Source organism: Eschrichtius robustus, chromosome 8, assembly GCF_028021215.1.
Source record: "Eschrichtius robustus isolate mEscRob2 chromosome 8, mEscRob2.pri, whole genome shotgun sequence".
NCBI lineage: Eukaryota > Metazoa > Chordata > Mammalia > Artiodactyla > Eschrichtiidae > Eschrichtius > Eschrichtius robustus.
In genome coordinates, this window is record NC_090831.1 from 72,658,910 (window position 1) to 72,672,859 (window position 13,950).

The 13,950-nt window shown below is 37.0% G+C and overlaps 1 protein-coding gene across 2 annotated transcripts in view; it reads left to right on the plus strand.

Annotated features, from left to right (window-relative positions):
- The window catches only part of CALCR (calcitonin receptor), a 55,782-nt gene that overhangs the window by 21,501 nt on the left and 20,331 nt on the right, over window positions 1-13,950 (plus strand). The window contains exons 7-9 of one of the 2 annotated variants that reach the window (XM_068549990.1): window positions 80-93; window positions 3,232-3,250; window positions 5,106-5,232. In XM_068549990.1, the coding sequence (XP_068406091.1) occupies window positions 80-93; window positions 3,232-3,250; window positions 5,106-5,232 (160 nt within the window). The remainder of the gene's footprint in view (window positions 1-79; window positions 94-3,231; window positions 3,251-5,105; window positions 5,233-13,950) is intronic. The other variant, XM_068549989.1, reaches the window with a different exon arrangement.

The window sequence follows — 13,950 nt, forward strand, 5'->3', positions numbered from 1 at the left end:
ATTTGGATTTCAGAAATATTCAAAGTGACTGTGAAAATAAAAATAACTGATCTATGACTGCATTTTATCTTTTAAATAGAAATATTTTCCCAGGTTTTTTTCAAACACTCAACATCACCCTTGTGATATTTACTGCACATTACAAGGGAAGGTTTTATAATTTATGTACTTAAATGGCATCATCTGTGTGAAACCTGAGCAAGCAATAATCATCACTCCCTTGCTTAATTCTGCACGCCCAGGGTTGAGTTATTTTGCAAATTCCAAATAATCAATTTCATAAGACGTTCATGGAACCAAAATGAGAAGTTACACTCAGCTCTGCTTCTGAGACCTAATGCCTCATTCATAATCATCCCATTGAAATCTCACTCTAAAATCCTAACATGTGCCTTTTAGGGTCTATAAAAAGGAATAACCCTGCAGGTGTCCTTCTCAAACCAGCAGGCCAGGAAGGCCTGCAGAGGAGTTACTGAATATATGGGAGGCTGTAGAACTGCCAATACTTTGCTAAAAATCCTGGGGTATTACTCAGAATGAGATCATTAAGGCATGCCGCTAATCTTAATGTGATTTTATTCTGAGCCTTCAGGAGAAGATAAAAGGCAGGACTGTGTAACCTGAAACAAATAAGAATCACGCTCCCTGTGCTATTGGAAAATGATTGTAGAAATGTATATAAAGTCTTCGTTATTTTAAAAGAATAAAATTGAACTTCTAGGCCCTCTTCAAGATAAAGGAAAAATTTTTCAGTGATTTAAATCATAGAAAAGGCAATACTGAAGATCTTAACTGTACAAAGTGGCAGAGTTAAAATACTATTCAGGATGACATACAGGTTACTTCTGGTCCACCAATTAAAGGTTGAAAACAGCCTTTTTAGGATATTTGGTTTAGGACCTATACTGGGAAAAATAGTTAGGAGAGGAATTAAATAGAACCATCAAATTACTTAAGACTCCTCACTACTAGATGCCAAGAGTAAATGTCAATAAGAGGGTTAAAATAAAAATACCTTTAGAGAAGACTGGCTTGAGAAAGTCACATAAGTGGACATTTGTGTTTGTTTCCTGCCATTTTAAGCAAGTTTGCAAAAAATTCACTTATCAGTTCCATGTACAATTTATCAATTTACATTTCTGCATAATAATTCTAAATACTGAAACATCTCACTGTTTTTTCTTAAGGAAGGTCCAATAATAGAACATTCATTAACATCCATTTTGACTACTTGGTACCAAAGTACTACTTGCTGATTACATATTGTGAATATCAATTACTCTTGCCTGAAAGTTAACAGAGATATATGCTGAAAGAGAAGCGTGTTCATTGCATTACATTTTCTACATTACATTACATTGACCACACTGGCCAAAAAAAAAAAAAAAAGTTTTCCACTGGGACCTCTAAAAGGAATATTGATTCCTCTATTACTCAGTATTCCCTATTATTCTATTTCATATCTTTATAGAGGATGGATAGATAACAATCTTGTATAGTATCCTATTATACATCTCTGGCTGCCTTCCTGTTCCTCCAGAGAAACCATTAAATCAATGGCAGCAAAAACAGCCTCCTTTCTCCCAGCCCACCCTTGACATGGCAGGACACCAAAGATAACTGTTGGTCACCTCTTGGCACATGTTCCCTCATAGAACAGTAGTAATAGGAAAAGAAGCAAGAGTTATGATTGAAAGGGAGCTCCTTAAGGGTAAAGATTTTGTGCTAAATCCAAAGATATAAAGTCCCTAGTCAGATAGGAAAGATGTATAACACATTGTTCTGAATTTTTCTAGGAGTTTTAATGCAATCCATTTCACATTCCCTCCTTCCCTCACTTCTCTTGTCCATCATGAACAAGGTATGATACCTACGTAAAGGAAAACTTAAAGTTGTGCCTTGTCCTGTGATATCAAACTGATCTATACAATCTGCAAGACTCAAGGCAAACATTAAGCACCTTCTCATACAACTTCAGTATCCTGCAAGCATACATATACATGCATAGGATACCAGTAACTTGAAACAAAGTTTTCAATGTGAAAGATTTACACCAGGTAAATTAAAATCATAAATATGACATTTCGCTTTAACTTTAAAGTGTGACATCTTGAGATTCCTATAAGTAAATTGTTATCTCATCCTCACATGTGAATGACACCTTGATTGGGCCAAGACAGGAGTAAATTATATTGTCTTATCCTCCCGCTCTTGGAGAATCTATAGTACTTATAGTTCCCTGTCACTCAGAGTAAGCAATGTCCTGTCCATCTAAATACCTGTGTTTTTTTTTTTTTTTTTTTTTTTTTATCAAGAGGAATAAAGTAGAGCTAACATCTGGTTCATGCCATTTCTACTAAAGACATTTCAGGTCTGACAGGAAAATGTCCGCTTCTCTCATGTTCATTCAGGCAACAGGATATTTGTATTGCGAACAATTAAACACATAATTTCTTAAGTTCAGTTAATCCTCTTCGGCATCCTATACCTCTTTTATTATAATAGTAAATAATTATGTAATATATAAGGTCCCTGAAGGCAGAAGCTGTCTGTTTTGTTCAACCATATATCCCTAGCATCTACAAGAAGGTTTGAATCAGAGTTGGATACACAGTAATATGTGTTGGATTATTGAAAGAATTTTAATAAATTTAAAGTACCTTTAACTCGCTTCAAAAAGCTGAGTGTAATGTCATCAAGTAAGTGTAGTAAAATTTTTAAAACTCAATAAGGAGAAATTATATTGAAATCTTCAAGAAACAGACTCATGTATTTGTCATATTCTTCCTTTGGAACCTAACAGTTTATCCAGCTTTAAACCATCACTTTCTCATTGTGTACATAACACAGTACTGTATATAGGTTTTACGTAATGTTGAACAACAGGATAATGTGCAATATTAGTTAAGAATCTGGCAAATGTTCAGTATGATACAAAGTATGAAATATGAGATCATCTAGCATTTAATGTAATTCTCTGTACTGGAAAAACTGTTTAGTGGTCACGGCTCAAAGAAAATTGCTATTATATAAAGATTTTTAATGCAAAAAAGAGTATTAAGCCCTACTGTGTGTCAGAAGCTGTCCTAGGTACACAAAACAAATTCCTTTAGCATTTCCATTCTAGTAAGAGAAAAGGAAAAACTAACAGGCAGTAAACAAATATACGATATGTCAGGAGGCAATAAGTGTCAAGAAGAAAAATAAAACAAGGATACAAGGACCCAAGAGTAAGCTGGAGGTGGAGGAAGTATATTTTATTTAGGGCAGTTCTGGTTTACACAGGAGACTGAACATTAACCAGTTCTGTAAGCTAATGTCCATTGACGGATTATTGAACTCTACCCAATCCAAAGAAAGTCAGGCATGAGAAGAACAATGCTGAATGATGCATTCATCCATACTCCTTAGTTATGCATAATGTCAACTGTCGTTGGTTTAAGCCAGGCTGAATCCAATAATGAGAACACAGATATTTGCCTCCCAGTGAGAAGAATTATAAAATGCTATTACGACTATATGAAAAATGGCAGGTCAGAGGTTTAACAGTTACTTTATGGGAAGAGTTTATGCAGTATAAATGGGCATGATGTTTCACATAAATAATTTTTTCTTTTTAAAGCCTTAAATTTGCATCCTACTTTTTATAGTACTGTTAAAAAACCAACTAGGTTCAGTTTATTTAACAAAATTTTCTGCTGCTACATAAAGTAGCACATGGTAGTGTGTGTGCGAGAAAGAGAGAGAGAGGGAGAGAGAGAAAGTTCTCCTCTAAACCCCATCTTTACCATTGGCTGTCTCCTGCATTCTACCCCTGCTCAACAAGCTGAGGATTTTAAAGTATTCTGTATTAACTATTTACTAATACTTGTGCTTCCTGAAGAGTTGAAAAAGGTAGCTACAATAATCAAAATATGCTCTGACAGTTGCCCTTATTGCTTAAAGGTACTTTTTACTACAGATAATTGACAACTCATTTTTCCTTTGATTTGAAAATATAGGAAAGCATTTTCATGATTCATTTTTCCCCAGAATTTTCTTGTCAAAATGCCTGGGATTCTAGCTTTATTCCATGAAGATTTTTTAGGAGTAGTAACTATGATCACTCATTGGCATCATTAACTGAATGTTAACGTTAAATTTCTCACATTATGCTAAACATTTTTTGACTGGATCAAATACGGTAAACACGAGATTTTAATTCATCTAGGATAATCACTCCAATTTTGTTATAGCCGTCCTGTAGGCTGTCTACATTTGCATCAAAAAGTGAAATAGGATATTCAAACTAATGTTTATTTTGGCAAACATTCACACAAGTACAGATTTACGAAGTGGAGGAGAAAGGAATGAAAAATGCAGCAAACCGTTTAGTACGCCAGAGGTGGGACGTGGCTCTTCCAACGAGCAGTGCACTTGGATAGGTCCCAGGTCCAAAACACACTGTGCCTCAGCACGAGATCAGATTTGAGACTAGTTAGAATTCTCTGCCTGTGTCTGAGCTCCACCATCAGGAGGACGTGGAAAGAAGGAGCCATAGGGTTGATTTCCAGTTGGAATACAAGAAATGAGAAGGTATTAAAAGAAATGGTGAAGGAAAAGGATGACAGGAGACTTAATAAAATCTGTGTATGTGATGGGCCAAGGACATGGATTCAATCAGGCTGTCAGGCAGCCTTGTTTCTGACTTCAGGCTCTGTTATCCCATTTGCCACTCAGTTTCTGCCGGGTTACATCAATGGAGAGTCGATGTTTCATCTGAAGCACAACTCCAAACCCTAATGGTTTCTCTTGTAAAAGTCCTTCTCTTAATTAATTTTATGACATTTGTTATAATTAAAAGTGATTTTTATCACTCACTCTTTTAGTTACTGTAGGAAGTCACCCTGAGGACGGAAAACTCTGAGCTACCGGAAAACTGTCTGTAAAAATCAGGCAGAAAGGTAGTAATGAGTCTTAAAGATGAAACCAGCTTCACTTACTTCTATATGTTCTTTCCTCTGTTGCTAAAGAAAATATTAAAAAATATTTACAAAGTGGGTTTTTTTCCAGGTACGTCAACATTTTGGCACTGGTTAATGCTTTCTGTTACTTTTTCCTTCCAGGAGCCTTAAGTGCCAAAGGGTGACTCTGCACAAGAACATGTTTCTGACTTACGTTCTGAATTCTATCATTATCATCATCCACCTGGTTGAAGTTGTGCCCAACGGAGAGCTCGTGAAAAGGGATCCGGTAAGCACTACATGATTTGTTTTTAATTTTATTTTTAAGGATATAGTAAGTATAAATAGTGAACATGGTGTCATTGTCTTACTTAAGCAGCTGTTTACGTATATAATAATATTTACTTTTACAGTGGAGTTTTGCATTTAACAAGGCACATCATTTCTGTGTAATTATTGGAAGTAATGGTTATATGCTATAGTAAAGGGCTGGGAATAATAAAGTTATAGCCCAATAAGAATCATACCGTGAATAATGAGTTTTCATGACTAATCAATAATTTATTAACATCTATAGGAAGTTCACTGAGCACATATACTAGGTGTACTAAAGCAGTGCTTTGCAGTGGCCCCAGTGTGTCACTAATGGGTTACAGGTGTGCATAGGTATTAATCCCTCAGCATTCTGGTGCCGAGCTGGTCTTGGGCCAGTTACTTTAGCTGCAAGTAGCTATGCATTTACTATAGTGATTCATATAAATTTTATCATGTTCTATGTTTGCATGACTTAGAAAAAAGATTGAAATGTCCCTAGTTCACGCACTGTCATCTCCCAGTCTCTGCTAATGGCCCCCGTTAACTGAGCTCAACCAGAAACCAGAGGGCGAGGAAGCCCGGAAGGAGATGTGCAGAGCAATTTCTCCACGCCCAGGAGCTGGGTAGAGAGTGCATTTGAAAGCACAAACAGAAGTTATCCAGCACACAATGAATGGCCAAGGGATATTTTCATTTTTGTTTCTCTGCTTAACTGTGTTATGCAAGCATCTGTAGATAGCCTCATCTTTCAAAACTGGCATTTGACAGCTCTGCCAACCCAATGACAAAAATGCGTGAAATCTGCCCAGAGCGTGCATCCTGCGTGACAGTGGCGTGGCATGGGAAAGCAGCTTAATTTGGCTTCTAATGGATCCACAGTGCTAATAATTTTTGCAGTGTGAATACATCCAGAAAGGCATTGTGATCCATCTTTTAAAACCATGGCATCTGTTATTGAGACAGAGTCCTGTCTTAGGTGCAGAATGGGTTTACCTTGATGAGTTTTCTTCTTTCATGTCAACCGATTTTAATAAAAGTAATCTCATTTCACTTAATCCTCACAAGACCCCAGCGAAGGGTGGATATTCTCCCCATTATATTTTTTAACATCTTTATTGGAGTATAATTGCTTTACAATGATGTGTTCGTTTCTGCTTTATAACAAAGTGAATCAGCTATACATATACATATATCCCCATATCCTCTCCCTCTTGCGTCTCCCTCCCACCCTCCCTATCCCACCCCTCTAGGTGGTCACAAAGCACCGAGCTGATCTCCCTGTGCTATGCGGCTGCTTCCCACTAGCTATCTATTTTACATTTGGTAGTGTATATATGTCCATGCCACTCTCTCACTTCGTCCCAGCTTACCCTTCCCCCTCCCCATGCCCCAAGTCCATTCTCTCTGCATCTGCATCTTTATTCCTGTCCTGCCATCTCCCCATTATTAACTGAGTAAACGGAGGCTCAGTGAAGGCACGTGTCCTATACACCGTGGATAGTTAGACGTAGATAGTTGTCCTACACACCATGGATAGTTAGATAGATAGATTCAAACCCAGACCCGTCCCACGCAGAAGCCCATCCTCTCTCCTCTGTACCACATGGTGCTCTTGATTATCTTGATTTCTTTCCTTAGGAAGATTGTTCTTAAAGATACTGGCTCAGCCATTTCAAAGTAATGGTTCTCCATAATTAGACAAGCACACTCCATTTCATTAGGGAAGCTGACTCCCACTTAAATTAAAACAGGTGTAGAAGCCATTAACCAAGAATATCTCAGCAAAGAAAACTCAAATTTGGGGCATCCTATTTCCCATTAAATATGAAAACCCTGAGAAAGTTACTATCTGTACAAAGTAGGACAGGAAATGGCACTTTAGTTATTGAATAATCAGCCCACCAACCTGGGAGCAGAGGTCTTGTAATTCTTGAATAGACTCTCTCCCATCTCTCTTGTGCGGGGTCTCACACCCACATGTCATGCCTCCAGCCCACCCTCTGGATGTTAGGGTAATGGGGGCTTTTCATCCATTATGAGATCATACTAAACCTGTTCTCCTCCTGAAATAGTATACATTCAGGACTTTTCTGAGTTCACTATTAAACTGTAGAAGCCATTTAACTTTATCCATCAAATGAGAGTAATAAAAACTGCCCTTACTTCCAAGGGGTTGTCCCAGAGTCCCAAAGAAGCATAAAGCTTTTAAAAATTCCCAAGAGCGTGATATTGCAAACGATTGCTCACAAGGTTACTGCTAACCCTTGCCCTGTGGCTAGCTCCCTAGATCTCTGCACATGACTTTCCCAACCAATCTGTTACTCTATTCATTTTCTTAGACTCGTAAGTTATCATTGGCGGATGTTTTCACTTTCATAGCATACTTTAGGGACAGACATTCTAAGGTATTCTGGCAGTCACCGCACACAGGCTGCCTCCTAGCCACCAAGCAGCCAGCTTGGCTCTGCCTTCCAGCTCCCCTATTGCCTAGAAACCTTTAATAAAGCCTGTAAGCAGGTATCTAGGGACCTGGCTTAGCCACAAAGCAGCTGATTCCCTGGGAGAACGTGAGCACAGGGGAGTCAGAGAAATTAATAGGAAGCTTTCTTCTGGATATGGAGGAGGGAGGGTGGCTGTCTCACATTAGGCATTCTCAAAGTGACATAAGTTTGAAAAACTGAAAAGAAGTTTATCTTTATGGCATGACTAACACCGGGTTCTCCTAATCAATATATATATATATATATATATATATATATATATATATATATATATATATATATATATATATATATATATATATATGTATATATATATATTTTTTTTTTCTTTTTTTTCTAATCAATATATTTTTAACCTAACAGACTTGGGTTGTTTTTGTTTTAGCTATGCAAGAGCAAACTTCCTAGGAAAAAACTATAGAACTCTTGAAAGGTAGAACTTCATCCAATCAATCAAGTGTTTATTGAGCACCCCAAATTCAAATTTTAGTCTTCAGGCTGAACTAAATTCATATCATTTGGGGGAAATATCTACTTATGACATTCTCTTCACAATCCCTAGGAATATGCCCCGCCTCCCATGGAAACAGCTGCCTACGTCTTGCAACTATATATGTGAGACTCAGTCATTTATCTACCTATTTCAAAGTGTGTGTACGTCTCTTTTTTAGTGGAAAAAAAAGGAGCAAAAAGTCTGATTTTGCTCTGTGTGCCTGAATGAGAAGTCTCCTTTCCTCCGAGATTCAAATGAGAATAAGCCACCAATCACAGCCCACTTACAGTGGGAAACGGGGCATGTCATAGTGTGTGAGCACCCTTCGCCCTCTTCCACATTTCCAAATGTCTGTTTTCTTCCATAGGACAAAATCTGGAAACACGTGCCTTTCACCAAATACATATAAATAGCATAGGCTAAAAAACAAAGACCACAACGACAAAAATTAATTGACGTTTGTAAATTGTGAAGCATACAACTGGCCCAAAGGAAAAAAAACTAGGACATTTGTTGTTAGTACTTTCTCTATTTGAACACAGTCTTTGTTTTCCAGTGAGATTTTGGTACGTCTCTTGTCTAATCCTCCACATACGACACAGGACTGCTCTCTCCAGGCAGGCAAAATTAGTTCAAGAAAGGGTAGGAAAGAACTCTCAAGTAGATATATCTTGTATGTTATTCATCATTGAAACTGCTTATTTACTATTTCCAAGAGAGACATAGGTCTTAAACTTTGTATTGTACCTTATCTTGAAAATGCATATTCTGTCATAAATGCTATCATAGAAGTCTAATTTCTTGAGGATCTTTTCCTATCCAAAAGACTATTAAAGTAAATTGCAGTTGGAACTACAAATGCAGGCATTAAGAATAAAGGAATTTTTCCTGTTGTAATATATTTGAATACGCAGGGGATAAACAAGAACTAGGAAAGGTTTAACCAGGTTTAACTAGAAAAGCCCCATCTCTCCCAGCAAAAAAATTCCCCACCTTTAAAAAGACAGAGAAAATAACATCCAAATATTGAGAGTCATGTCATCAATGTATTACTAAGTCATGTGTAAAATCAGATATTTTAAATTACTCTAAATAAATTATATGAAATACTGCATTTTTCTTGAAAAACTGACATTCCAGAAAACACTAGATTAAGGTCCTCCCTAGCCAAGAAAAGTGGAGATAATAAAGAAAAACCCAAGAAAGAAGAGACAGACAAAAAAAAATTAGCAGAAGAAATTTTTGAAAAAGGGAAGTTATTAGACATTTTCAGTCTACAAATATTTATTGAAATTGCAATTAACATGAAAAACATAACCAAAGTCATAAACTAAAGAAAAGCACACCCATCAGCACTTCATCTGTCTGTGATTCAAGCATATGTCTCTTTTCTATAAAAAAGAATACATAATTTTCTATATAAAAAAGAATATATAATTTTTAAAGACTCTTTCTTTCCTAAGCAAACTAAAGACAGAATTGTGGGTTGTTTTTTTTTTCATTTTGACCCAATTCTCAGGTCACTGAATCAGTAGTTAAGAGGCAAAAATATTTTCCTTCCCAGTGCCCAAGGGGATATATTAAAAAGAAAGTTATTTCTTGTAAAAGGAGGCTGCATTATCCCAGTGCTTTCACACTCCTTCTGTAAGGGTTTATTTTGTTGGGGGCAAAAGGAAACTGTTCTCACTCCTCAGCAGGGAATCCCAGTGGGTTTATGGTCCCTTTCCCATCGAAGTAGTCAGTCTCTTCCCTTGGAAGTTTTTTGGTTGGGCAGATTCTCTCCTGTAAAACCAAGGGTGAGAATCTTATTCCTTCACACAACTTTTTTTTTTTTTTAAAAGTTAAACTCAAAATAACTCATCGAATAAATAAGGGCTGAATAAATCCTCAGTTTACTGAGTGATGTGAAAATTGCCCATTGTCATTTGTGTCATTTGAACATTTCATTTCCATAATATCTAAAATTTCATTTTCTTGTTCTGTCTGCTTCTTCGATGATCTTCATGTAGAGAGTTAGGAGGCAGAATTAAAAGCATTGTTCTTGCTGCATCTAAAGGAAGCTGGCAGCATACTAGTCATTTTCTAGACAGAAATGTCTCTCTGAACTTTTTATCTGAGTCTGAAAGGGACAATACAGGGAGATTAGTTTTTACTGGGAACCTGAGCATTTTATACCTCAAAAGCCAAAACAATTGGGTCACATTTTCTATAGCCTCTTATATAAGTAAAGTCAAATGAGTCCCAAGTTCTGAAAAACAAAGTGAATTTCTTCTAAGTCTCCCTTGTTCAGGACAGTTGAGCCAATAGGCTAGGTCAGAACGTCATCTCCTGGTCACAGGAAGATCAGCTTGGAATGGATGCTCAGAAGTGAGAAACTAGAAACTGATGAAACCACTGGTGGAAACTGGACTCCTCCCACCTAGCCCAGAGGAGGCTGGTGGGAGGGAGAGCATGTAAATGTGAGGGAGGTGACAGCGATAGCAGAGTTTTTGAGATGAGAGATCAAATGGCAGATAAAACTGTATTGGAATTATCCATTTTGGTAGCCTATGAAAGACATTAGATTGAGAATGAAAAAGTATGATGGATTTGAGGGACAGTGCAGAGAGAATAATGCCAAGACACGGTAATGAATTAAGGTATCTTACCCTGGTCATTTATGCTATTTCACTTTACTTACATTTCAAAGCCAATAAATGGTCTTTTAACCAAGATCATATGGTACAGAAAAGTAGAGGACTTCTTTATTCCTTTTAAAATTTATTATTTGTAATCAACCACATTTCCATATGGGTTTGAAGAATTTATTCCTAAAATGGCTATAAACATCAACCCAGTCTCCAGTTTCTCTCACCTGACCAATCTGGGTGATACCTCTGCACGAGAAATTAGTCACCTACAAATGGTATCTTGTGGTATGGTTTAGGTAGTGAGTCTTCATCTCAACATTTGCAGCTTGTTTCCCTTGCTTTGAGAAGGCTGTTATGAATGTCATGCAGCACTTCTTATAGATTTGTTTTCATTCTCAGAAAACTTTCAGTTGAGTTACTAGAAGTTTTGTACACTCCCTTGGGGTATGTTGGTTAATTGCTAGAAAGCTGTGGAGCAATAATCAATTTGATATTAGCTGTGTTCAGGTGGATTGCTCCAAATACTACAGCATTGTTCTCGCTGAACTACAGGGTCTCAGATCCCAGCTCTTCTACTTACAGATTAATCTTGAGCAAGTTACCTAACCTCACTGTGCTTCACTTTCTTGATAGAGATATCAGTAATAATAGTACCTTTCTCAAAGAGTTGCTTGTGAGGATTAAATGAACCAATACACCTAAGATCCATAAATCCATTTAAGAGTCAGAACTCTCTAATGTTAGCTATTATTATTTATACTAGAGTTGTTACCATTGTCATGGACTTAAGCACTCATCATTTTCTAACTGTGGTACTCAGTTTCATTTCTGTGTTAACACACCATGGGAGGTGTGGAAACTCAGAGCATGTGTAAAATACTGCTTAAATCTAAAAGGACTAAGTGTGAAAGCAGAATGCACATACTCAGAGGTTTTTAAATCACAAATAACCAAAAAGGGCTGTGGCCTGAGCCTGAGCATATAAAACTCATTCAGTCATGGCTTGAAAATCCCCAGTGAAGAGTGATAATATCCCATTACAGCATGTAGGCAAAGACCCGTGAGTATAGCAAGCTGTTAATTTTTATTCCCCTGCCACATTTCTAACAGGCTTTTTTTTTTTTTTTTTTCCCCATCATGTTTTCTGTTTCCTCTGGCTTTGTTTCCTGAACACTTCCGGAGTATTTCCTTTGCCAATTTCTGGATCATTTTCCAGTGTATTTATCTCAAATGGGACTTTTTTCTCCAGTGTTGTTGTTTTTTTTTTTTTTCTAAACACACCCAATCGTGACTACAGTTGCACAGATTCAAGCTTATTTTCTCTGAGGCTTTATCAGAAATCAGCCCAGGATTGCATGACAGACTCACATTTAATTGAAAACGTTATATCTTTAAATTTCTCTAGAGAAGGACTGCAGTAGTTTCCTACAAAGTTAATGCTGACTCTGACTGGGGGATTTTTCTCCTTCATTCAGCTAGCTGTAAAGACTGTACAAGTTGACAGTTTTCAAGTTGAAATGAGAGCCTTTTGCCCTTTGGTTTATCAACTGCACTGGCATCTTGACAAAAAGTTCTGTAATTCCTCCTCATGAAGTTTTAGTATACATGTGAATCAAAGTCAGGACGTTTCTCATTGCATTGTGAGTCTACTGGAACAAGAAGCTTGTGCTCTTTGATGGTTAGAGTTAGTACTGGAAGGCCAGCAAGTAACCAAAACAGGAGTCAGGTACTGAGTAAACTCCCTCTGTACCCTAAATCCATTCAAAGTGTGCCCCATCGTCCAATAGCGTCAGCAGCACTCGGTACTTAACTTAGAAATGCAGAATCTACCACCCCATGCTAGATCTTCTGAATCAGAATCTCTACTAACGGGGCCCAAAATCTGTGTTTTAACAAGCTCTCCCAGTGATTCTGATGCATGCTAAAATTTGAAAAAGCACTACTATAAACTTTTTCATTATTTATATTTGAACTGGATATTTTTGGAGGGATTCATTATTACGTCACTGCCTTCAAGAACTCCTTTCAATAAGCCATGCCCAAACCCTTTAGAGTTTAATTTCAAGGAGTCGATGAAAGGGCATTTCAAGCTTGTAAGATGTATGAAGGAATGGAGAGGAATAAGGTAAGCCGTATGTCCTTTCTAGTTCTCTGTGTATCAAAATCACTCTCACACTTGAAGAGAAGAGAGCTGGGAAAATTACTGACCTAATCAAATATCAGTCTCATTTGATCCATTCACTTTTATAGACAAACAAAAGTAGTTTCTCTCCACAGTATTTCCCACTCCAGTTCTAAGCAGTTCAGGGAAGATAATGGAGTTGCAACCTCCATTCCCCAAAAGTATATGCCCACACGAGGCGGAATGATATACGCACACCATCCTCAACAGAGGCAGAACAACCTATAGACACAGTGCTGGAGATCACCAGAACCTACACCAAAGTTTATTTCTGCTTTAAAACAAGATTTAGCAGAAATAAACTTGGCACCTTTGATTCGGTACAAAGTATTATGGAGTTAGTACTCTTTAGACCATTTCAAACTAATTTTTCAATATTTTCAGTTAGTTATTAATATATTTGTATATTGGAGGATGTGGTTTTAACTGTTTGCCATAAGTTTTCAAACATGCTTCTGGTAACCTCCAGTAACCCTCCTAGCATACTCTTCATTTTGCTACAATATTGTTCATGCAAATTTGAGAAATTTATAGTTAGCCACCTCTTTTACTATAAATTAGTCTGTATAGCAGCCCCCAAATAATGCAAAAATTGGAGGAAGGGCAGAATGCTTGACAACGCTTAATAATTTGTTCAACTTTGGCAGAATCTACTAATTCATTCCTTGTTAATTTTCTCACAAATTGAATGGATTATGTAATGTTAATAACACAAACCCCATTAGTTTGATTCATTTATTTTCTATGATCTATGTGCCAGGCTTTGCTATGTAACTGAGAAAAGAATTTTTAATGGTATTAATGTTGATTACAGAAAATCACCTTTTTTAGAAGTCACTGTGCGTGGCTGCATTTATGTATTTCTGTATTCATCTCCCCTCCAGAA